General features: G+C 39.6%; 1 protein-coding gene across 3 annotated transcripts in view; it reads right to left on the bottom strand.

Annotated features, from left to right (window-relative positions):
* MAP3K20 (mitogen-activated protein kinase kinase kinase 20) overlaps window positions 1-25,714 on the bottom strand; it is a 90,055-nt gene that overhangs the window by 30,565 nt on the left and 33,776 nt on the right. For all 3 annotated transcript variants that reach the window (XM_058839235.1, XM_058839238.1, XM_058839237.1), the window contains exons 5-11: window positions 25,197-25,262; window positions 24,230-24,258; window positions 23,976-24,113; window positions 17,949-18,035; window positions 14,387-14,461; window positions 9,164-9,270; window positions 2,673-2,808 (exon numbers count right to left, since the gene is read on the bottom strand). In XM_058839235.1, coding sequence (XP_058695218.1) covers window positions 2,673-2,808; window positions 9,164-9,270; window positions 14,387-14,461; window positions 17,949-18,035; window positions 23,976-24,113; window positions 24,230-24,258; window positions 25,197-25,262 — 638 coding nt within the window. The remainder of the gene's footprint in view (window positions 1-2,672; window positions 2,809-9,163; window positions 9,271-14,386; window positions 14,462-17,948; window positions 18,036-23,975; window positions 24,114-24,229; window positions 24,259-25,196; window positions 25,263-25,714) is intronic.

Below are 25,714 nucleotides of genomic sequence, written 5' to 3'. Positions count from 1 at the left end.
CACAGCACACATGCTTCATTGCCAAGTAGTTATAGTCACTTTAGATCCACAGAAGAGCATCCCCTTACATATGGCAAGGATTCCCTACAAAAATCAACAAAGCTGCAAATCAGCTATTCACTAAAACGTCTTTCTGGGTCTGTTCAATGTGTGAGAGTGGGCAAGCTGTGAATGGCTCATTTTGCAAGTTATAATCCCTTTACTTCCTCCATATTTTGCCATCTCGTTATCTGGGGATTTTAAAGAGTTTGTTGGGACAGGACATGCCTTTAGTGACACACTGTATATGATGATTATCAGAAGAGACCCTCAGAAATGGCTGGGATCCACCAATCTCTCTAAATTTCATAGTTCTTAAATGACCACATGCAGGTACAGGGCATCACAAGTGATATATGGACTTCACGCCTTGCTCACTGTACTCCTCTAAATAAGATGCTCATCCTAGCTACATAACACTACCCTCATAAAGTCAAATCTTATTTCAAGAGTAGTCTCCCATTTCACTGCTATAGATGTATTTTACTCCACCAAAATGCTCCAGATTTCCTTGTGCTAGAGGCTCTTGGAGAGCCGCACAAAGGAATTTGCAGATCGGTCTCAAAGTGTCTGTTGCATAAGATGCAGTAGAAATAGGGTCAAAACAAGATCAGGGAGAAATGCACAGAAGCATTTCTAAACATTGGCCTCATCCTTCCCTCATGTTGAAGTGTGTGAAGCAATTTACTCTTTGGAGCAGGAGCAGCCTGCATAGTTACTTATCATGTAGGATGAAGCTTCTACCAACCCTATGACACTGGAGAATCAGGTAGCAGAGACAGCTTCACTGTTCTCCTGTCACTTGGTTTAAGTTTCTACTCTTGCACACCACTGCTGGCCTCTGGTCTCTGCTGCAGAGCCAAGTGAAGAGGTGACTGCAGAACACAGAGCAGAGACAAGAGTACCAGCTAAGACACAATGAGGCCTCGTGTTGGCTAAGAACCAGGTTTATGCCTAGTGGGAACTCTAAGATGTGTCACAGCTCTGGCTGCCATATCTTTATTCTTGTTTTTAAAGTCAAGGTAGTTTAAAGTCAAGCACTACAGCTCCTTTTTGTAACCCTCTAGTTTGATGCTGATGAGCAGACCCTGCCTGGACTAATGGACGAAGAAAGATGCTTGACTCCCAAGGAATACAGCTTTCAAACAGAATGCCCAAAGATATTTTGCAAGTGATTTACAGCTATGAATTACAATATAGTTGTATGTGTAAACAGTGCTATGAAAAAAAAAAACAAAACCAACAATCCTGCTTGAACAAGCTCTTTTTTTGCCAGTATGTCAATTTTTTTTCCAATAAAAGGGTTTTTTAAAATATATGTTCTGTGTAACAGTTCACTTGAGATGTATGGAAAAAACAAACCTATATTTCTCTATCAGAAGAAATTGCATTTAAATGCAATAGGAGAGTTGGGTTAATGCTATGCAGAAAGACAGTTCATGCTTAGCACAATAGGCCTTAGCACAATGCTTTATTCTTGCAGCAATGCCAGCTCTAAGTGAAAAGTACAAGTCATAAGCAAGTACAGCATAAAAAAACCCTAGGGCCTTGCTGGTGAAAAGGTTTGCTCATTAAGGCTGTGTCTCATGCTGTGCTCAGGATAGAGGATGGCCCGCAGCTCAGTTACTGGAATCTTGCAAGTGTTAAAGCAGGCACACAGATATCTACTGAAAACATACAGAATCTGCACACAGGAAAACATTTATCCCCTGTGATTTCATTACTGCATGTTCACAACTGGAACATAAATGCAACTTCATTCAAAGAACAGCAATAAGCTATGCCTTTAAAACAAGTCATATGTAAATGGCTGGAATCAAGGTTATAAGTAGGATAAAATTGAGCATAAGAAAGATCATATGCTACTGCAATCTCAATTTGGTATTTGTTTTAGCTAGTATTTTGAAAACAAGTAGGTATCACAGTCATTTTTTTAACAACTCTGTTGTAATACGTCTCGCCATGCGCTATGCCCTGTGGTCCTCCCTCTGCCAATCAGTGGTTGAAGAGCATAGTATTTCATTAAGAAATTCAAGATAATGCAAGGAAGGTTGTTTGTTCAATTTACTAATAGCAATGTGGGAATTCTACCAGCTGGTAACTGGCCAGTCAAAGTTATGTTAACTATAATTATGAACGAAACCTTAAATTAATACTTCAAATTTTTACCCCCTTTTCACAGAATGGGAATTTGCTTCTTCTTAAAGAAAAAGAACAGAAACAAAAAAATCTGTGTTTTTTTCATGACATGTGAAGTTTCACAGCATGCCTTCTGGAACATACAAATGATTCTTACATTTAAGACCAAATCTTGCAACCTATAAAATGAGCAACTTTTTAGTTGAAAAAAGAATTTATTGAATGTAAACAACTTTTAAAGCTGAAAACTCTAAATAAATCAATTGGACACTACTTAAAATGCCCATGTCACAATATGAACAATCATACGTGGTATCTAATGCATTAGGTGAAATTAAAAAAAAATATTGTTATCTGGAGTGATGCAATAAAATTGGCCCAAAGGAACAGCTAAAAACAGGAGCACTACTTCCTTGGTATGTCTTGAGATTTACATAGATAAAGCTCCAAATACTTCTGACACAAGATGAAAGGTTGAATTATTGTCTACTTACAGGAGTATTTGATTGTTCAGTTAACTTCTGCTCCCACATCTTCAAACGTCTCTCCCGTTCCTTTAGTTCCTGCTCTTTAAAGCTCAGATCACGCTCCAGTTTCTTTAGTCTCTCTAAGGTTGCCTCAATTTCACATCTGCACGGAGACAATTTGTTACGTCTTGTCTTTTCCTGACAGATATAAATTGTTCATAATTCCCACTTGAATGTTAATTAAATGTGAAAGGCTGAAAAGTACAATACTAACTCAAGCAGTTCATTTAATTACCAAATGCAGTCTTTCACAGCTTTAGGAACAAATGGTAATGTTTATACTTCAGAACAACCATAATACCTTCAGTTGAAGAAAAATAACATTTAAAAGAGTAAAATACCATATAACAAAAACATTTTTAAAATGAAAATGTCTTTACCCCAACATCATGAAACATGAGCTGATCCATAAAGAAACTGCATTAAGAACTGGTAATGGGGCAAGCATTAGCACCACAATACAGGCAGTCCAAGAAGCCTATCTGTCTGGGTTTATAACTTGACTATAAATACTATTTTGACTAACACTCAAAATGCACGGAAACATTTTGTGGGGGAATGTTTTCCCCACTTACCTTCCTATTTCTTTAGGTGAAGATAAAAGAGCAAAAACATAAACTGTGATATGAGCCAGCCCTGCAAATGGCTACAAATAAAAGCTTCTCAAGTTTGTGAAAAGGATTTGGTTTACTTTTCTCTCCTTCTCACCATACATCCCAAGTTATGAAAAGTAGGAAGGGCAGGACATGAAGGCAGTACTCTAAGAAAGTTGCAGATACCATCTTTATTTGGTTTCACTGTACATACCTCCCTTAACAAAGTAGTTTCCTTTGACATAATTTCTGAGGGATGGTATATTTTAAACACATGAACGGAACTGCTCTTGGAAAAGAGTTTAACAAATCTTTCACTACATAAAAACACAGAAGGTGAACAACAATTCTCTCACCAAATTCAGACATATTTTGCTTGTGGGGAAACCAAAGAAATACTAATCTCCAATTAGTATCAGAGGCTGTACTTGTATTTAACATTTCTGTGCCTGTTTGGGTGACTGTGCATTGCCTGCCACCTGTATCCTGACAGTTGTGGGAAGAGTCAATCACAGGGTTTTGTTTTTCTCCTTGAAAAAGTGAGCTCTTAAGAAGACAAGAGATCCTAAAGAGAGCTCCAAAGATAGCTATTTGGACGCTGCAAATATTTTGCTCATGCTTCCACATTATTTTTCTTGTGTTAAAACACAGTGAACAAAACATGCTCCTTCTGATGTTTTCAAAAAGAAAGCAGAAGGACTAACAGAGTTGTCATTCCTATTTTGGGTGGAGAAAGAGAATTACTTGTTTCTGTAAATCTCCTGTCCTGGCATGGAATGATTAAACTCTTCCCCACTAAAAGAGTTCAGCCTCTCAATGTGAGAAAACAGCATACCCAAGGTGTCTATTTAAACAAATCAAATAATAGAAATGTTCCAAATTTTATGGATTTCTCATTTTGATAAGACATCTCTGACAGAGAATAAAGCTTACAAAGTACAATGAAAGGATTCAGAGCTAGAATAACCAGCAAATCCCACAGCAAACTTTATCACCATGCTTAATTCTACTGCAAAAATCAGCCACCTGGGGGCAAAGGCATTTATCACACTTGAGTCCTGCTGAGTGAGCTGTTCTATGTGGTGGTCAGAACAAATACCCCTCATAATTATCATGCTTCAGATTTCAAGAAAAATTCTCTATCATATTTAGGCATGCATAGATTAAGACTGACCCCTGTACTGGGTAGAAAGTGGTCACACATCATAATAAAGAGACAACAAGGGAACGAACTAAAAGACACTGGACTGAAGCTCAGAAAGTGACTCCTCCCCAGACACATATATTCCTCATGAACCCCTTCTGTCAGGTGCAACACATACTATGCTATCTACTGCGGAAACTACAGAGCAATTTGAGGGCAGTTGCAAGCACTGCTTTTCTTAGTTTGTCTCTCATCATCGCTGCTACTTACACACAACTCTATAATTTTTTAAATATGTAAATTACATTCTCTTTTAAAATCATATTATGTGCTAGGGGAGTCCTGGTAACAATAGTTTTCTCTATGTCAAAAGTCTATTTTGTACTGTAATTATCTCTCTTCATTAGACAGAAACTTCTCTTATAATAAAAGGTCAGTCTGCAAAAACAGTTGCATTCTGAAAAATAATTCCGCTGCATAATGAAACTGTGTAATTAAAAAGAAAGCTACTGTACATTGCCCAGTTAATGAGTCTTACTCCATAAATGAAGCAGCTTGAAACATTATACGTGGTAGGACATGTGGATTTGTTTGCTTCTGTAGTTCTGCAGTGTGAGTTTACTGGTTTTTCTAGAATAATTTCATTCCGTGACACTGAAGAACAAATACTGCATTGCTAGAAACTATAATGATAAACATTCAAAGATTAAAAACCATGACGGGAATTTGTTTATATATCTTGAATTGCTACTAATACACTAATATAAGTATCACTAATAAACTATTTTAATCATTGGAGCAGCCACTCATGGGGAGAGGATGGAAGAAGAGATGCCGTTAGTATATGTGACTAAATGCAGACAAATGTGATCTCTCACTGAATTGGAACATCATTACTTCTACAGTAATTTTTTCTGACTGTAATACAAGTGACTTCAGAAAGGGCTCCAAAAAGATGACATCACATGAACTTAAACACAGGGCAGACCTAAGCAACTTGGGAATAAGGCAGTGCCCCTATTTTATTAATAATAAAAATGTGCCAAACATGTGCAGAAACAGTTAGGAAAGAAGACACTGAATTATTTTAAGGCAATACAGAATGAGCAGAACAAAATGTGATATTAATATAAAAATTAACACCAGAAAATGTTGCAAATAAGACCGCATTGTATAGACAAGTCAAAGCATCATTTGTGTTATCAACTCCAGCAGTCATGTATAGACTCAGCCCACTCTCAGTTTCCATACCAGCCAGTCACTGATACTGACTCCAGTTCCTTGCTGTTATAGCTACAATTTTGGCATGTCTGTACAAAAAGAACATCAGCTTGCCTTTTCTTAAGAGTGGGGAAAAATGCAATCCAGCTTGTCTAAGCTTTGATTTGCTTTGGTAAGTACAGTATCCTTGTGAAAGTGCAGTATCTGGATCATTAATTCAGAGGTCCCTCAAAGGAACAAGCAAAATTTTTGCTTTTTCCTACCCACCCTTCTCCAGGGCTCTGATATTCAGGCTTCATTAAAATTGCCTATTTTGTGGTAAAACATCTCATTCTTTCCCCACTTTTGGTTCCACTATCTCTATGCAATTCACTATTGGATAAAAATACATGGGGGAAAAAAAAAGCAATCAGTAAAAGCAAAGATTTTTCAATGCAGAAGTGTAAACATATTAAACTTCTGTGCAATTGTTTTTAGTAATAAACTTAACTTTTAGTAATAAACTGTTTATTTTCATTTATCCTTTTGGGATCACTTTATGCATCTTTCATCTACTTCAGGTGGCAGATTTTTTGCATACTTCCTGTTTACTTGGCTAAACATTAAGGAAAGCTTTCATACAGACACGGCTTTCGCATCAGGGCAGGAAGCTGTTACCAGAATTTGGATAGGAGAGCACCCCTCCAGCTTCCACACAAGTGCCCACATGATTTGTGCTCTTTCGTTGTGTTTTCATTTCAGCTCAATTCAAAAATCAGCTTTTAGGCAAATCATCTCCCATCGTGAATTTTTATTTTCTCTCTCATACTTCCTTGTCTCCAAGTAATTTGTTTTTCCACAAAAAATGCCACATTTATTTTTAACACAAGTCTTCATAGTAAGAAGTTTTTTCATTACTTGATAGTACCAAAGAGCTTTGTGCTGCTACATGGCTTTTCTTTCACACCTTTTCTGACATTCCTCACCTTAGAAATTTAGGAGTGTCAAAACAAAATTTGCAAGAAATACTTGGACCACTTGAGTCAAACTTGAAGAAATAAACTGGTTAAGTAAAACAATGTTTGTTACCAAATGTCAGCTAGCACAGCTTTTATTTTCTTTTATTGGCAAGATTTAAGCAGTTATTCGTTTCTCCTAAAGCCATTTGAGTACTTGCTCATCTTCTAACAAGTTTTATTACATAGGGGTGTATAAGCACCTAGGAGCACACCTCACTATGGTGTGCTTTTCTTTCCAACCCTCCTTGTACCGTCTGCTGTCAAACCCACAACGTGATGCTCAGAGTCTGCATCAACAACGGTGGCCATGAAGCCTGGGCGCTTCAAATACCGCTGTTGGTCCCACGCCCCAGAGCACAGCCCCAGCCTGGCGGCGCCTGCAGCAGCAGCAGCAGAGCAGCAGCAGCAGAGCAGCAGCAGCAGAGCAGCAGCAGCAGAGCAGCAGCAGCAGAGCAGCAGCAGCAGAGCAGCAGCAGCAGAGCAGCAGCAGCAGAGCAGCAGCAGCAGAGCAGCAGCAGCAGCAGAGCAGCAGCAGCCGAGCTGCAGCAGCCGAGCTGCAGCAGCAGAGCTGCAGCAGCAGAGCAGCAGCAGCAGAGCAGCAGCAGCAGCAGAGCAGCAGCAGCAGAGCAGCAGCAGCAGAGCAGCAGCAGCAGAGCAGCAGCAGCAGAGCAGCAGCAGCCGAGCTGCAGCAGCAGAGCAGCAGCAGCAGAGCAGCAGCAGCAGAGCAGCAGCAGCAGAGCTGCAGCAGAGCAGCAGCAGAGCAGCAGCAGAGCAGCAGCGGCAGAGCAGCGGCAGAGCAGCGGCAGAGCAGCAGCAGCAGAGCAGCAGCAGCAGAGCAGCAGCAGAGCTGCAGCAGCAGAGCAGCAGCAGCAGAGCTGCAGCAGCAGAGCAGCAGCAGAGCTGCAGCAGCAGCAGAGCTGCAGCAGAGCTGCAGCAGAGCAGCAGCAGCAGAGCAGCAGCAGAGCAGCAGCAGAGCAGCAGCAGCAGAGCAGCAGCAGCAGAGCAGCAGCAGCAGAGCAGCGGCAGAGCAGCAGCAGAGCAGCAGCAGCAGAGTTGCAGCAGCAGAGTTGCAGCAGCAGAGTTGCAGCAGCAGAGCAGCAGCAGAGCAGCAGCAGAGCAGCAGCAGAGCAGCAGCAGAGCAGCAGCAGCAGAGCAGCAGCAGAGCAGCAGCAGAGCAGCAGCAGCAGAGCAGCAGCAGCAGAGCAGCAGCAGCAGAGTTGCAGCAGCAGAGTTGCAGCAGCAGAGCAGCAGCAGAGCAGCAGCAGAGCAGCAGCAGAGCAGCAGCAGAGCAGCAGCCGGCTCAGCGGCCGCGGGGGCGGCGCGGGGGCGCAGTGCGGCGCTGCCGCCAGCAGATGGCGCGCAGCCCCCGCCGCCGGCCGGGCCCGGCCCGGGCTATTTATAGCCCGCCGTGTGACCGGGCCGTCCCAGAGACAGCTCAGTTTTTCCACTCGCCCCATTGAAAATCTACGTCTTGCCTTTCCTTGGAAGGCAGCGGAAGAAACGCGGGATTGCCGGGCTTGACACAAGCCCCATTTCCATGTGCTCGTCCCCATCCTCCACCCCGTCCCGGTTTCCTCGATGCAGGGAATCTTTCGGTATTTCTGCTCCCTGTTTACTTGGCATAGAGCCAGCGCTGCTTAATGCAGACTGAAGCATGATCATCTGCAAAAATCATCTATCTCCCTGTGCAGACCTGTTTTCAATATTCCGTCTCAAACAGAAGGCTGTACTGGGAAGCAGCAAACTTTTTAACCCACAAATAAGCTTCAGGGGAAGGTTTTTGAAGTTTTGGCACATTCCAAAAAAGAGGCTGTAAGTTTTACTGCAAAACTGGAATGTAATAAAACTGTCTCAAATCTCATCTCCATTTATAATCACTCATTGAGTTACAATCAGCAGTAGCTAAAATTGTATGCTTAAGCAATGGAAAATGATGTAAAAGCAGGAGTAGCCTGGGCATATACTGGATGTGTGAACACACAGTTGATACAAAGGAGAGAACACATAAAAAATGGTAGAATGCATACAAGCGAGGGCAAATGGAGACTCAACTTGGAAGGGGGGGCGGTTTAGGCCCCTTATATTTTTGTTCTGGCCCCTTATATTTTTGTTTTGGTCTTAATATCACCAATACACTTTCTATGAAAATGGCATCAAACCTACATGTATCTGAGTTCTTTTGCCCCCACACTATTGACTGAAAACTTGCCATTGTTTTTAAGATGTGAATCACAAAACCATAAATATCATTATACCTAAACCAATGTAATAATAAATATAGGGTACAGCTAAGTGCATTGGCTCCTAATACAAGTTTCACAACATTCTGAGCATTCCTGAAAAACAACAAGGTAAGTTACGTTCTAAAAATACTTCAAGCACACATATTTTCTACCAGTACATCATCGGAGTCTGATGTCTTTCTGAAAAAAAAAACCCACTCATACCATTTCAATGTAAAATCACATCATATCATCTTGAAACGAAGAAAACTAAACTTACCTCCACTCTGCCTTGTTATGCAGGAATGAGTTACACTGGTCTGGAAGGTTGCTGTCATTTGACATAGATTCCAGGATGGAAATAATCTGCTTGAAAGATGGTCTTTTCTGAAGAAAAAAGAAAACCGAAACAGAGTATTTGCATTCGTATAAAACTGCTAAAACTATCTGCAGGAATTTTTCAACTGAAACCCCACAATTTACAGGAATTTCCACACTTCTTTTTGACCACAGCGCCCTAAAAGAGGACTGTAAGTTCTTCCATTAAAGAAAAGTTTGAGAAGAGTCACACAGGCTAGTAGGACTCAAGTCTTAGGCTTAGTCTCTCATGTCTACTAAAGAAGAATAGTACTGAACATTAGAATCATCAATAATCATTTATAGTCTTAAGTTGAAAGAATAACTTTTCTCAAGCTAAGAGGGAAAAATGCTTCCAAATAGAGAAGGCTGGACCATCAGCACTGATAATTACACAGATGGCCTTTTATAGGTATTGACATAAACTCTTGGTGTGTAAGCAAGCCATTTAGCTGCCTATCAAAAACAGGTTTCTGGCTGTAGCTGCCCTCTTACAGAGGAGATACTTTCAGAAAAACTCTCACATAGCTATTTCAGGAGCAGCCAGGGAAGAAGTGAAGATTGAGGGAAGGATGTCTTGCCTGGCAGCTAAGCTCACGTTAGTGAACTCTCTGCTCATCTGTCCCGGGCTCATTTACTGAACTTTCTGTTCCAGGGCTCTCCATCCAAGACCCATTGCACTCACAAGTCAGAAAGACCAGTTAAAACTTTTCTGTTCTTATTTTTTTCACTTTTCCCTTAGTTCCCAAGGGGAAGCTATGAAGTAGGATATTAACTGAAAACTGAAAAAGCCAGTTAAATGTGTTTCTTGAAAGAGCGCTGACTCTGTTAGTCTGTTTGACAGACCCCAGACAAGGTTGAGACAAAAGGTTGAAACAAAATGTAGATACATAATAAGGGGATGATGCACATTCTCTCTCCACCGTGCCTTTAATTATACCATTTCTGCTAAAATTACAGATGCCGCAATTAAAACGTGCATTTTAATTTGGGAGCACAAAAACAATTAGGAACAATGCTGAGGTGTCTCTCTCAGGAAGATCCAAGTGATTTCCACATTATAAAAGACAGACAATTTCTTTATTTTAAATGTCAAACAGCATGAAAAAGTGTCAAATGCATAACAAAAAAGGAGACAAGCTCTCTTATACTGTAATGCGGCACTATTCGGCTGTAACTGGAGGCTTTGTCTGTCATTTTTTGGTCCACCTCCATGATTTCAGGCAATGGGCAGTTCAGTGAGCTACACGGATTTTCTTTGCCACAGACACGCTTGCCCCAGGCACAAGTGCTTACACAACTTGTTCCCCAGCCCAGCATGCAGAGTGGCAAACTGGGCACGCAGAGCTTCACAGCAACAGGTACCTGTTTAGCAGCACACTGCTTGCACGGGTGACAGCCCCTTCTATGGAAACCCAGCAGGGTCACCCTGCCTTTACAGCGAGCTGGGGAGGCAGCCATCCTCCCCTCACGTGCACGATGGTGCTGAACCTGCCACAGCTGAGCAGATCCTCTGAACATGCCCTGCAAAGAGCTCAAACTGCCCCAGTCAGGAGTGTATCAGAGCATTAGTATGCATTAGTGTGCACTGAGCACAGAGCACAAATCCATCTGTGGCACCACCACCACCAACTCCAGTGCAGTTTTGGGGCAGAAGAACATTTGACCGGCCTTCAGACCCTTTTTGTTGCTACAACTGCATCTCTTGTAACCACACCAGTGGATGTTGAAGGGATTCAAGGGCCTCCCAAATGGTGAGGAAGCTGCCAGACAGGAGATAATGGCTCCCTGCAATTTACCAGGGTACTGCAACTGCTATGCATTGTCCAACGGACTGACAGGTACATAATGTGCCTATTCTAAATAAATTCTATTTTCAAGAAGATATCAAGGGCAAGCATTCCCATGCTGTATTATCTACAATATTTTATGGACTATTCAGAATAATTTACAAAGCATGTCTATGAGTTTTGCTTGCTCCTTTTTTCTCAGGTGTATACTGGGAAATATAGGGCAGGGCTGACACTAAGTGAGCACAGTCAACTCTACTGTCAGGCTTCCCCGGAGTAACCAGAGTGGAGACAATGACAGAGAACAGGGCTTTTACTAATGGCAGACAAAAGGATTAACCAACCAATTTGGGAGAAGCAGCAACAATCACTTGGTGGGTCCTGCACTACAAGCAAAGGAGTTACTGAGTTGGTGCAACTGGAGATGGAACAAATGCAGACTCACATGATACTGTCAAAGTACTGCACATCTCTGGCTGTGCAAATTCTGTAAACAACCAGCAGTTACCCTGCCAGCTTTGCAGCTGCCAGATTTACAGGTAACAGCTTTGCATGGAGACAAACCTGACAGGAAAGTACAAGCCTACACTATCATGTGGGTTTTGTTGGTTTCTTGTCCCTAGGAAAGGATAATTTCAGATTTAATAAATGCACTCTAAATGCAGAGTGGTGCCTTGGTTAAAACTAGCAAGAAATGATTTGTGAAACTGGAAGCCTGAGCTGAGAAACCTGGAAAAAAAACAAAAAAAAAAAGTCTTCTTTTCAGTGGATAACTGCTTAGCACTTTCTAGAAAGCCCTTATAAGGGATTCTTAAAATATCAAGGCATGAGTCGCCTTTGAAAACTGTTTCCCTTTATATCTGTGATGTCTCATACTGAAATCTTTAAAATATATGCCCCTCTAGAAATAATTCTGGCTAATGTTTTCATTGTTTCCTTCCACTCAGTATTTCTTACTGAATAGGTCTGCATAAAACCAGGATATTTAATCCATATGTCTTTCATTTTTTGTTTCTTCCCTGTTCCCAGATTTCTGATTTCCATTAAAATACTCTGTAATTTATAAACATCTTTGATGTGGAGACAAACCGAAAGAACAGATGAAATGAGAAAGAGTTATTCACCCATGTTTCAAAAGCAAGTAACCCCAGTAAACAAAGACATCAGTGATGAGCAACCTTGTTTCTACAATTACCTAATACCCAAGCAAAAGCAACTTGTTTGGTAGAAATTTTAAGGTGTGAACTGTTTGTTTCAACTAGCAGTTTAAACAGCATAAAAACTACCATTCCAAGTATCATATGGAGCACTACAGGTATTTTTCTCCATGTGTGAAGAAATTCTTAAGAATTCAAAGCAGCATTAATAACTCTGTCTGATCCCATGAGGAAATTATGCTGTGAGCAGTGTCTGACACTCCAGTGCTCTGCAGCAGCTCTCCAAGTGTATTCCTCAGCCCCACCATAAATGCATATCCCTCATTTCTCAGGGGTAAGCCACCAAAAGTTACCTTATGCTTTCTTTGGGCTAGAAGTATGCACCTTAGCAACTGCTTTTGAGAAGCTGACATACTCAAGCTCACCCCTGCTTGACCTTCAGTAACTTGTTCATGCATCAATGATCTGATTTTCTAAAGCTAATCCTGGCAAAAAGGGAATATTACACAGAGCAGTATTTCAGAGGAGCGTGCTCCATCTTTTGGCTCATGCAGGCCACACAGCCCTTTATCAAAGCATTTTGAGAGCTGTAAGAAGCAAACCTTTCCCAGCACGTGACTGAATAAGTCAGTCACATGTCCAAACTGTGACCACAGATTACTCCATTTCAGTCATGTGAACAAAGCTGTAATTGCCTCGCAGAAGAAGAGTTGCATGAAAAAAACTAGAGAAGAGCAGACTGTCAGAAAAACCCCATCTCGCATGAGATTCACGCTTTGCATGCATCAGAGAACAATGTCCCCAGGAACCAGCCCACACCCAGATAAATTAGGCTGTCAGACAGAACTCAGCCTGATGGTTAGGCGTCTTTCTTTTACAACATGCAAATCCCTCCCTCTCCTTGAGAAACAGCAACAGTCTTTTGGACACTTATGGATGTGGCTCGAATGAGGCAGAGAGTGAGCTGATCTAGGATGTGATACAGAAGCTCCAGTAATTCTTATTCTGAGGCCTTTGGAAGTGATGCTGACACTTGGGTGGAGTTAGTAAAGATAAGCAGTTGGCACTGAAATTCCTCTTCAGTAATTACTGACCTAGAACTTAAGCAGTTGATAGATCTCAGTCTTTCAGATCCATTCTGTAGGAAAGCAACCCCTTTCTTTTAAAAGAGACAAAGAATGGGTATTTCCTTTCTAATACGATTCTTCTATGGCTACTCTTTGGCAATAAGTTCTAGTTTAGAACACCTATATGCTCTAATTTGTCTTGGAATTAATCTTGTTCTCTCTGAAGTAGTAGCTAACTTTCTCTTGAGTTTAAAGAAACAAAGCTCTTCCTGGGGCCTTGACTTGAGAAAAAGAGCACAATTTTCTTTGCTTAACTATTCCTCAATGTCTCAAATATTTACACAGGCAAAGGAAACAGATGTTAATCCTTGGTACTAAAGCTAGTATGCCCACAGGCTCTTTTCAGTCAGTTCTATGTACAATGGGATGGTCACAAAGTCCATTTAAAGAAGGCAACTCTCATAATTTACAAAAGCTTTCTAAATACTTATTTAATCCCTTCCTTGTAGCAGCAGATTAATAGTGACAATGGTGTGGCTCTTTTAACTTTTTATTCTGTTTTCATGGTTAAACAGCACTGCTATTATCATATTATTACAGTACAGTCATTATAAAGCTCACCATTCAAGCCCTAAGGGAACAGATAAAGAAAGGTTTAATGTTAATTTAAAATGTGTCGCTGCTGTTCCTACCCATGTTTTATGGATTAACTTATTCTTTACTTATACTGTGTTTTCAACACAAATAGGGCACAGAATTGGACCTTGACATTTGTACTTCATAACATGATGCTCACATACATCCAAGAGGGATTAAGTATTAACGTTTGAAAACATAAAACCCACAATTTTTCCACTTGCTCCAAAATGGCTACATTTTTACCATCTTACCATACTTCCTGTCATTGTCTTTAGTAGTCAGAAAAGTTAGCAGCGTAGTAACTCTTGATTAAAAGGGAGAGAGAGATATTTAGGCATAAATATATAAACCCACTAAAAAAAAAAAAGACAGCCCTGGGTATTTTGTGAAGAAATGAGTCAACAGTGTCACCTCAGACTTGTCTCCCAGAGAAACACACTTTGCAAAACAAGGCTGGGGTGGTGGTGCAGAAATCAAAGACACATTTAATTACCTTTGAATCAGCATCCCAACACTGGTGCATCAGTTCTGCAAAACTTCTGGGACAACTGCTTGGAATGGTTAATCTCTAATGGAAAGAAAATATACCAGTTACTGAAAGCATTTCCATTTAAGCTGCTACTATGCAATCTCCTATGAGACCAACAGACTTCGAAGAATTAAAGTACACTCTCTCTTTTAAGCACAATAGAAAAAATGTGGAGATGTATTAGAAAGAAAAATCAAAATTATTAACACTAGCAAGAAGCATGAATAATTTTAAATAGACCTATAAGAAAGTAATGTATCAAATGCACAAATGTTCCTTAAGAAAGCTCAGAGAGATGAAGCAAAACCAAGACAAACAGCTTTTAACTCTAAAACATAATAATTTGTGGAGGTTACTGCATAGTATTTTAAGATGCTTGTCAGATAGGCATAATGTACAGCCTGCCTTAATTCCTTTCTCCCACATAAATGATCTAGCTGTACAATACTATAATCACTTTTGACACACAAATAGCTGAAATATAGATTACATTAAGTGAGTTAAAAAGAGTTAAGTGAAGCTCTACATGACACAAGAGACATTTCATGAGCCTGTGGTCAGAAGGATTAATGAGGACATGCAGATCTCAGAAAGCACTCACAGAGCACAGTGAACTCATAAATATTTCCTAATGACTGAAGACAAGGAGTTGCTAGTTATAGCCAGGGCCACTGACTACAGAGAATTAGTTTGAAGCTAGTTTGGTTTCATTTGCTGAAAGTTTTAAATTAGAAGATTTTTACATTAACAGCCTGCCTTCAGACTGGAAAGCCTAAAAGCAAATCCTTTCTTACATACACAGATACTGATGCCTCCCCAGTTGACTGCACATGCTTCAAACACTACACACTGAAGGAGATCCCTCTGCTCTCACTAAAGATGTTACTTGACTTCCGATGTTTCACATTATATAAATGAATTTTTAAAAGTTAGATAGAAAACCAGTTTCTCAGTGAAAATGAGTCCAAATATAAGAGGGGTCCAGCTGGAAAAAGGGTTGTTGTCCTCTAAGAGGTGAGAATCAGGTGAGAACATTCCTGTTCAGACTAACCTGCCAGGAAGACCCTGTCATCTGCCCCTCTATTGCCATTTCAGAAGCAAAGTAGAGCAAGTTATGTCACTCTGTACCATTACATTACTGCAGCGTGACCTGCAAAGCCTTACAAGACACGGCAGCCAAAAGTAAGACTTAAATTCTGCTCCGAAAGTATTTGAACCCTGTAAGAACTAGAAACATGAGATACAGAGGCAGGGCACTGCAGAATTCTGATTATTAATGTCATTAAAGAGTTTCTGTGGAAGAAATACACAGAAATTTTTACAAGGCATAAGTAAGTTGTACTGATGCCTGATCTCTAATTGAGTCATTAGCCTAAAAATACACTGGCTACTTGCTGCAGTACTGTCTGTAACCCTCACTGTTCCAGGAGGTGGACAATCAGTTGCAATCACCACTTGTCTCACTCGTGAAGAATGTTGCCTATATAATATGTAATATAGAAGTAGCAGGTTCCAAATGTCATATTATAATAAAGAATACATTTCTCAGTGGCAATTTATTATGGGATCATGTCTGTATAACCTGAACTCTCATGCTTTGCTTTTCTTAAAAAATGACTTAAAAAAAATCTCTATCATAATAAAAATAACACAGTGAAATTATGCATAGTGTCAAAGGAGATCCATACACCTACATTAGAATCTAGTCCATTTGCTGGCCTCAGGCTTTACAAAGGGGATTTTTCACCTTATGCAATTATGCTTTGGCCTCAATCCCTCCCTGATTTTAACAAAAGATTCGCAGTCCAAAAAATGGAGAAGTGGCTCAACAGTGATCCCATCCCCTTGTGGACTGGAACCATGCAATCCCACTGAAATCAACAGACTGAACTGAGAGCAGAACCTGTCCCTTACACTTGTTTTGGGACACAGAAAACTAAGAAGAGAAGTAGAACAAGCTGACTTTTACAGGGCTTTCTTTCATGGCCAGAAAAAATTAAAAGTGTGCAATGGCCTCTAAGCTCCCTCACAGCCCTCTAAGGAAAGTGGTAGTAACAGGCTAGTGGTACCTGACAGGTTCTGAGAATGCCACCCCTTAGGTTTCTTCAGCCATGAATAAAATAGTCACATACACATTTTGCTCATACTGTATTTTACACAATTCCTTGCTCTTGAAAACTGTAGACAAACGTGGGTTGTACTCTCTGACATGTTTCAGCATGTGACTGCATCTCTTAACATTCTCAATGCTACTCTGTACCCCTTACATAAAACTGCATGTGGTAGGCACAAGAACCAAATACTGTTGATGGAAGGCTTTCTGGTTCCTCCTTCAAAATGATGCGTGAGGCTTTTCCTAAACTAGGAGAATGAGTGTCTTTGTGCCCCCTGCTCTGATAAATGCAGTAGAAGACCACACTCACAATCTTCACACTGTTAGTGTAGCATTTCCAACTAATTGGTATATCACAGTGTCACTCACTGGAATTAATCCAGTCCTCAGAAAGAAATAAAAAGAGAGAGGGGAAAAAACACCAACAAAAAACATTAAACTAAGAGGAGGAAACCGAACTCCTCTGTTTAACTCTGAAGCATTTTGAGAAACAGTTTATGTAGAATAATAGAAATCTGTATTGTACAGCCAGTGCCTCGCCATTGTAATGTTTCCCAAGCTTCCGCTGTGTCTAGATAGAGGAGGTTTCATCTTTGTGGAGGATTTCCATGCTTGTCTGTGTGTGGTACAGTCACAACTTTAAATGTTTTTTAAATGTAGTTACTGTCTTTGATATCAAGGGACTATGTGTTCAGATATACGCTCACATGTCCAACTAACTGAAAGCCTCAATTTGTGAGGAGAAGAAAAGCGAGGCTGGGGACACTGTACAAACGGTGTTTACACCACTGAAGTGCTTTTGAAATGGAAAGACTCTGCATGAGGAGGCTTGCAGCTATGCCACAGCCTTGCCGATACCAGTGAGGAGCTCATCTTCAATGTAGTGTTGAACGTAGGTGGCAAAACTGTAATTTCTCTCTTTTTTTAAAACTATTTTTTCTTCTTTTATTTTTGAAATTTTCATCTAAGCGGCAGTTTCTTGTACTATAGTGACTCCTGCTGGGAGAGTTAAGTTGAAGTAGCTGAAGGTCTCTTACAGATATATCAACTCCCGGCCAGTAAAAAGATGTCCTAAACGCAGGAGATGGAGTTAAACTGTTCCCCTACCTTGGACGCAATGGCTTCTTTCATCACTAAGAACAAACCCCTAGGTTTTACAATTGAGACTGAGAAACTAGTACAGTACTTGTACAATTTTTGATCTACAGCATCACGACGTGAAGCTGCAACAATTAGATGTAAAGGGTCCATTCATGAGGAATAACATCACTTTGACCCTTTGTGTTAGCTCCTACTGCTAATCTTTCCATACGCGTGAACTTACTTTCAATTTGAAGAAGATGAAAAAGTCTTTTGCAAAACCCCAATACTGTTTTCTGATCTATGTACCTGAATGTAGAAACGTAGTCTTACCTCGTTTTTTTCCACTACAAGCCAAGCTACTTGTAATCCTTCCAAGCCTTTAAAGGGGACCTCCCTTGTTAGCATCTCCCAGAGAACCTGGAAGAGAAAAAAAGAAAAGCATTTTTATTTCTGTACTTTGTATTTTAAATACATTATTAAACCTTGATACAGCACTATTCTGTATCCAATTACCAGGCAACCAGTTTTCATTTGCAGGAACTTGGACCAGTGTTTGTGTGCAAGATCCTCTCACAAAATTAATTTGAATGTTTCTGCTTTTTCCTCTATAGAAAAGCCAAGATGAAAAACTGTGTTGCTTTTTTACTATCTTTGTACACTATAAAGTTCACATTTGGCAACTGGGACTTGGGAAGACAATGAACTCTTCCTCTCCTTCTCAGCTCCAACTAGACATCTTTCCTTTGCAGTTATTTTTCATTTAAAAAAAATTCTATGCAATTGCAACCAGTGAATATGATCCAAAAGGTATTTTGCTCCTATGATATGTCTATAAATTTTTTTTTTCAATTAAAACTGTAATTGTTTATCTCCAAATATGTGATCATGTTAAACTAAGCAATATAAAGCATATAAAATTTACTCTGTTCTCCTTGAGTTTTTATAGACATACTGTCCTTAGATATAGAAAGATCTCCTAATTTTGCATGCTTTTAGTCTTTTGGTAACACAGTACCCAAGAATCTAAGCTACTCGGTAGAAAAGAGTTTGGCATCATCAAAAAGGCTTCAAGTCAATGTATCCAACTTGTTTTTCTGCCGATGGGACAACATATTGGAATCCAGCCAAATTAATAGCACTTTGTACCTCCATTTGTGTATGTCCCCCCTTTTTTTTTAAAGCAGAACTGTCATATACACATCCTGTTGCAAATATCTACAAACTTTTTCTTCTGCTCATATATCAAGTATAACAACAACAACAAATCTTTAATGCAGGATTTGCCAAAATGGACTAAGATCCTTATGCAAGTCTCTGTATCCTCACTGTTTGGGTTAGTGCCCAGGTTTATTCCAGCTGCATCATTTTGAATGGATTGTGGACAGCTATGAAAATAATGAGACAGCAAATGCAACAATATTGGCAGATGGAGGTCAAGCAAAAAATATTGCATTGAAGCAGAGCTGGGCCTCTAATCAAGTGAACAGGGTACTCCAACAATAGACCTATTTGAATAATTCTGCTTGAGTCAGAAGACTGATTAGTACAGGTAAGGGTATCTTGGAAAAATAAGAACAGTTTTTCTGAGAATAAAAAATATATGGGAAGAACTACCACAGACATATTCAATAATCCTCTCAGCCTCAGTTCAATCCTTTCAGAAGGAAAAAAAGGCAACTTTCAATTGTAACTCAAATTTCACCTCTCTACTAGTAGAGAAGGAAATTTAATTGTGAGAAAAGGAAAAAAATTACCAGTCCCATGTACTTCAGACAAAAAAACAGTGTATAAAACAGTCAGCTTAAAACACAGGTCCCTGGACCAAATCAGACATGCAGTTGAGCAGCCTTGCAGAACAACCTCATCTGTTGGGACTGTACCATGAAACTACAGAGGAAAAAACTCAAGTTTGCACATCAGATAGAGCAGTATCTAAATAACCTTCCAAGTAAAGAACATAATGAAATATATCTTAAATGTCTTCAAGAGCCTTGAGCTGGAACACTACTGCTGTGCTATGTTTCTATCAGAAGACTGTAAATTCTAAGAGCTGTCTTGCTTCATTCATGCACGTATGCTTGTGCAGAACATTTTGCACTGAATTCCTTTATCATGACACCTTTAGTGTTTATTTCCACTGCCCAAACAGATCAGTGCCTCCCTAAACCAACAGTGCCAGCTAAAAAACTCTTCCAAGACTGCATATAGTTTAAGAGAAAACCAGCAATTCGACGCAATATAAAGGATTTTTCTTGATGCCTTCATTTTACTAATAAATGAAAGTAAAATATACAAAAGTGGGATGTTGGAAACCTTTGTATTTACTTACACAGATTTAGAAAATATTTTAACAACTGTGCAATTTTCATGTTCAGGCCAAGTGCATAGAGAAGGCCTTTCCTTCCAACAGTGACTCTGCTCAGTTTTACAGGAGTTTCAACTCCTTCTCATGGACTAGCTACCCTGACTCATTAGCTAAGGTGAATGACTGCATCAGCAGTCTTTTAAAAGGCAGCAAATGGATACCATCTGCATTCTCATTTGCCTCTTCCTCTCCCCAGGGTAATTCAGCAGCAGACAAGGACCTCAACCTAACTTACCCAAGCCTCTTTATTGTGAGGTACACTGTTAATTTTCAGAACTGGCTCCCCAGCTCACTTCATATGGAAATCAATTTATCTTTCCTTTTTGGTGTATCATCTAATTGAGACTGACATGGTTCACTTCTACTCCCACCTGTGATGGTGAGGATCACCTGCTTTCCCAATCACATCACATCTCTGTGATGATGGACAGCAGGTGCTCATAGAGAAAACAGCCAAGTGAGAAGCAATGATAAAAAAACAAAGCAAGGCCATTTAATATAGTGGTTTGTAAGCTGCAGTGTCTGAATGTTGGACTCATCTCTGCATATAGAGCAACGGACAGGAGAGATAAATGTATGAATGTTCACCTTATACACAAACCTGAGAACGAGAAATACGTAGTCTTCAGAAAAAGCTCACACACTTACTTCTGTCAGCTCAGCTGTGCATTTCAATTCCTATCCTCTCAACTATGTGACAATAACCCAAAGGAAAAATTAAACCCACAACACCTCTACCCCATCCCCCATCCCCACACTGGTGCAAAGCCAATGAAGATTCAAAGTGTCATTTGGATAGGGGGAACATCCAAGCAAGTAACCTGAGAAAAAGAAAACACTCTGAAGAAAAAAATATGCTTTATCTGCTGGAAACTGTTCACAGAAAATGGTCAGGAGCCACAGTTAGCAGAGGTACAGCATAAGCATTAGCATTGCACTCACAAGAGGTACTGCCCTTAGGCATGAAAATTAGGTCCGTCTTCTCTGCATTGATCCAACCGCAGTTAAAGATCGCATCATTCTTTTCAAAAAGAGTAAGGGATAACCCCTGGAGCTGGCCAACATTCCCTCTATAAATAACATATGTTCTCATAACTAAAGCAGTGCTTGAACAGCTGCTACATTTAATGGCAGTTTCTGTGCCACCAATAGCCAATTAATGGTTTTACTTATTTGTTCTTGTAAGTGATAAAATAATTCAGCTACATTGGATAAGCTTTCTGTGATTAAACACATTTATACTGATACACAAACACACACTGCAGTGCACTACAAACAGTTCTACCAGGATAACATATTCTGAGCATATGTCTTCATGATTTTGAACAGCTTTTAGACTGACACTGTCATTCCACATACATTTTCCTATCTGGCAGAGATAGCAAGGAATGACAGAGATGGCAAGGAATAATTTTTGAGCAACACACAATAACATGCAAGTCAGTTTCAGGGTTGATCACTCGTAACACTTGGTTTCAGTCGTTTAGAGTAGAGACTTGGAAAAGGATCAGAAAAGAGAACTATACCATGGCTGAAGGAAAGTGTAAGATCTGTCTTTGTGTGGTAATAAATTATCCTGGAAAATTTAGCTTTAGCATTTCATGACGGTATTATAAATTATTGACTGTATCTCAGAGAATACATAGGCCTGTTTAACCATCCATGAGGAGCAGGACAAGCTAATCTCAACATTAGCTATAAACATATATACAACTGTTGACAAAGGAAAATTCATTTCAGCTGAGAAGCAGCTCAGACCTATGAGGCTGCAGAAAGGCTTCAACACTTCATGGAAAAAAAGCACTCGCACAGCTTAAGCAGAATATTTAAAATCACAGACTGGTTTGTAGAAAGAAAAGACTGTCAGACAAAAAAAATAGAAGAAAGGAAATTAAAGAAAACCATGGGAAAGATGACAAATATTACAAATGAAATATCTATTCCTAGCATCTTGCTAGTTTACATTTGAAAGGATTCTGTTCTTTGTTAAGAGGACTTTAAGTGAAGTAAAGCAGATTTGTCTCTAGCACAAAAGCTGCTGGCAAGTGTTACGCTTCAAAAAGGAATTCTTTACATTTTGTTTTTATAGATGATAATAACTTAAAGAGACAAAAATATTCTTTCTCAGATTTCTTGTTTTCATACCCCTAGCTAATTCTCTGGTAGTCATAACACTTACTATAGGGAGAATCCAACTTTCTATGTTATATTCAGGCCATTTCTTGCTGGTATAACCCCCTTACATCAGTTATTTGAGAAACAGAGAACTTGGGCCACTGCCATTCTTCATTTCTACCCTTCTATCACCTCTGAAAATGATTACAAGAGTTACAAGTGTTACAAGACTGGAGTCATAAAAAGATTAATTATTTCTAAGTGCTTATGAATTCATAAGCTTCTACCCACAGTATAACATATTAGTTCAAAAATAATATATGAAAAAATTGTGGGTCATTACTGGACATTCTAAAGTAGCACTTACACACCCATAACAATGTTAAAATACTCTGGCTAACAGTGAACTATTTTCATAAGGAGGGTTCACTTCTCTCTCCAAGCACAGAACTGTTGAACTTGATTTTTTGAATGAGGTAAAATAAACCTTGTGCAACATACTGTTCCCAAGGCACTGTTAATTCTTGACATGATAAGATATTAAACAATTTCTTACCTTCTCCCACTTTGAAAACATTACCTAAAGTCAATTCAAACTCAGATTACTATGTGAGCAGTTTGAACTATAATACCATGTTTGGAATTTTTCCTCTAACACTGTTGTTCTGTTTTGAAACTGGAATGTTTCCCTTCAGTGGATAATGTGATTGCTTCCAGTAACAGTTTACATTAACATCCACATTTGTTAGCTTATGTTCTCTTACTCTTTTTGATCTAGTTCAGTTAGGCAAGCATGGATTTTGAATCTGACAATATAGGCTCCTCGCAAACTTTCAAACTTTCATTGTTAAGTGATGTCATATCATGTCACAAATTTTTTTCTCACTACAAACAACTGTTTGGCAAAAAGTTTAAGCCACCCTCCACTGAGACATCAGCTTAGCTATGTATAGCCATAGGTGCTAGCTTAAAACCACAGTGCCTCCCTGACATCCATCTCCTCGCATTCCTCAGAGACAATATTTGACAGGTAGTGAAAAATTTCTCATTCTGCCACCCACTGTCAAATCCAAACAGAAAAATGGTTAATGCACCAATATGTGTGGAAACTACAGCCCCACTTCCTTTCCTTTCTCCCCAAGTACTCTTTACTGCCCCTCTACTAGAGAAAGGCCATGGAGTTAGGCACACAACTGCTGTGACCAGTAGGGGTATTTCTAGCCTACTTCATATTGCAGAGCAAAACTAAATTAGAGCTTAACTGTGGACAGAGTAAAGTAATTCACGTTACTGAATCTGAAAACCTGACATTCTTATGAACTATAACTGATTCCTCACCTTTCTGCAAAGCAGTGCTGGGCTTATGTATTTTCAGATGGAAATATTCGGAATTCAAATATTTCTATTCTCAGAGATAGTGATAGCAATGTCTTTTAAACAATTGAGCATAGAACAGTTGCTTTTTACTGAAAATCAGTGACACTATTTTGGGGAAAGTGGAATGCTAATGATTTCATCCTGTTACACCACTATTATGAGACAAGCTTTTTTTCCTTGGTTCCACTAAAAAAGCCAGAAGCAGAGATTCATGATGCAGGTTGTTCAGTAGCTCCTGAAAACCTTTGGACATATGCTGAATAATTGTGGCAAAACACACACTTCCTACATTGACATGCTGCTAATCTAATCAGATGTTACTAAACATGCAAGATATTATGTTCTTTCTATCATTTTCAAACATATAATTATAAATTATGGGTCAGTCTTAAAAGGACGTGTGGCATGCTTTGTTGCTCTTATTCAGAATTGTTCTTGCACCATGTGAATTCTGTCACACTGAAGAACTGCCACAATGCATAGTGAGATGAGGCACTCACCACTCCGTACGAGTACGTGTCACATGTTTCTGACACTGGAAGACTTTGAATAACTTCTGGAGCCATCCATGGGAAAGTGCCCACTAGTGACATGTGTGTCGTATGGGAGTGGAATCTTGAGGCACCAAAATCACAGATCTGGCAAAAATAAATAAAATATTAAACTGGTATTAAGAGTAATGACCTCATTCATCAGACATAGAAACATCAATCAAGCAGCAGCATCTCTTTACAAATAATTAAAGTGTTCATACCTTTAACACACCATCAGCAGCTATAACAACTGAAAATGAAAAAAACCAAAAGGTTACAAGAATGCAAAAAGCAAGCCAAATACATTTTTACAGCAAAATACTTCATTTTTCAATAAGACAAATGACCCTAAGGTGAGCCAGCATCCAAATGTCCCCACTTGTCCTGGTTTCTTCGAGAAGCTGACAGAACATCTGCTGAATACCTGCAAGGCTCTGAAGAAATGCAACATCTTTCAGGCCTTACTGAGTTAAAAGACAGCAACACAGATGAATTTCATTCTCCCCAGTACACTTAGGTTTAACAGGAAGCTCTCTGGAAGAGTCACTATTAAAAGGAGAAAACCTACAACCAAGGTGAGACCTACATGTTTCTTGACTATTATCTCCCTATGTGCATTACTAAAATCTGTGCCTCTCCTATCCCACCACTACTAGTAGAAGCTGCATCTAAAAGGCAATGTTCAGCAAATTTCAGAAATGACTGTCAGCTGCTAAGTACAGACTCCACACTGAATGTGTATCACTCAAAAGCCTGAATATCTGTCAAACCTCAAAAAAGGCCACAGTAAAGACAAGATTTTCTGATAGGAAATAATAGACCTTATCTAGTCTATTGTGTCTGCCAGCCTTTCCTGGTACTCAACCTTTCCAAATAGAAAAAGAAGTAAGGAGTGCCCAGGCAGTATCTGAAAGCTTCATCAGCTTTCACAGCCAATCATGGCCAGCAAGACACAAGTTGAAAGAGCTCTCCACAGTGCTGTAGATGATGCCAGGTCTGCAATGAACTTCAGACAGGCTCAGGATGGGGAGGAGGGAACAGGCTTTTCTGTGGCTCAACAAGTGCAGCTTTGATCGCAACCAAGGCATTAGTTAGTTCTGCTTGTTCACAAAGATCAGGTGCAGATTTAAATACCACATTAACAGGTAAACAGTAAATGCAGAGTGTTTCAGTGTTTTGCTACTTTACCATTCCTGGACTTCAGGTCCCTGTGGATAACTTTGACTGGAGCTTCCATGTGTAAATAGTGCATTCCTACACAAAACAAAGGAACAATCTAGTTAGACAGGCTGAGCAGGGCCATCACTTAGCTGCAATCATAGTTTCTGGTTCCCACTAGTTGTACTCATCACAAGTTGCCATATCTGTGTGCCGTATTGACATGCTGAAGGAGAAGTAAAGCTTCCCATAATCTACCTTGAATAAAAAGCACTAAGCAAAGCTCATGTATCTCTCAAAGCATCTATATGGATATGCTAATGGTTTTTAACATCATATGTAGTTATTTTCTCTAACTATATAGTTTACTAATACTACATAACTAAGCTCAATATGAATTTACTTTTTTCCATTAGTTTACACTAATTCTTGTGTGGTCAGTCACAGAGAACACAAAGGATGGAACAGCTTATTCTACATTATTATATGAAGAATTTCAGTATGTTTACTGAGAATAAGCCCTCAGCTTCCTTAAATGCCCTAAATCA

Source organism: Poecile atricapillus, chromosome 5 (assembly GCF_030490865.1).
Source record: "Poecile atricapillus isolate bPoeAtr1 chromosome 5, bPoeAtr1.hap1, whole genome shotgun sequence".
NCBI lineage: Eukaryota > Metazoa > Chordata > Aves > Passeriformes > Paridae > Poecile > Poecile atricapillus.
The sequence above is the reverse complement of the archived record's forward strand: the minus strand, read 5'-3'. Positions and strand labels throughout refer to the sequence as shown.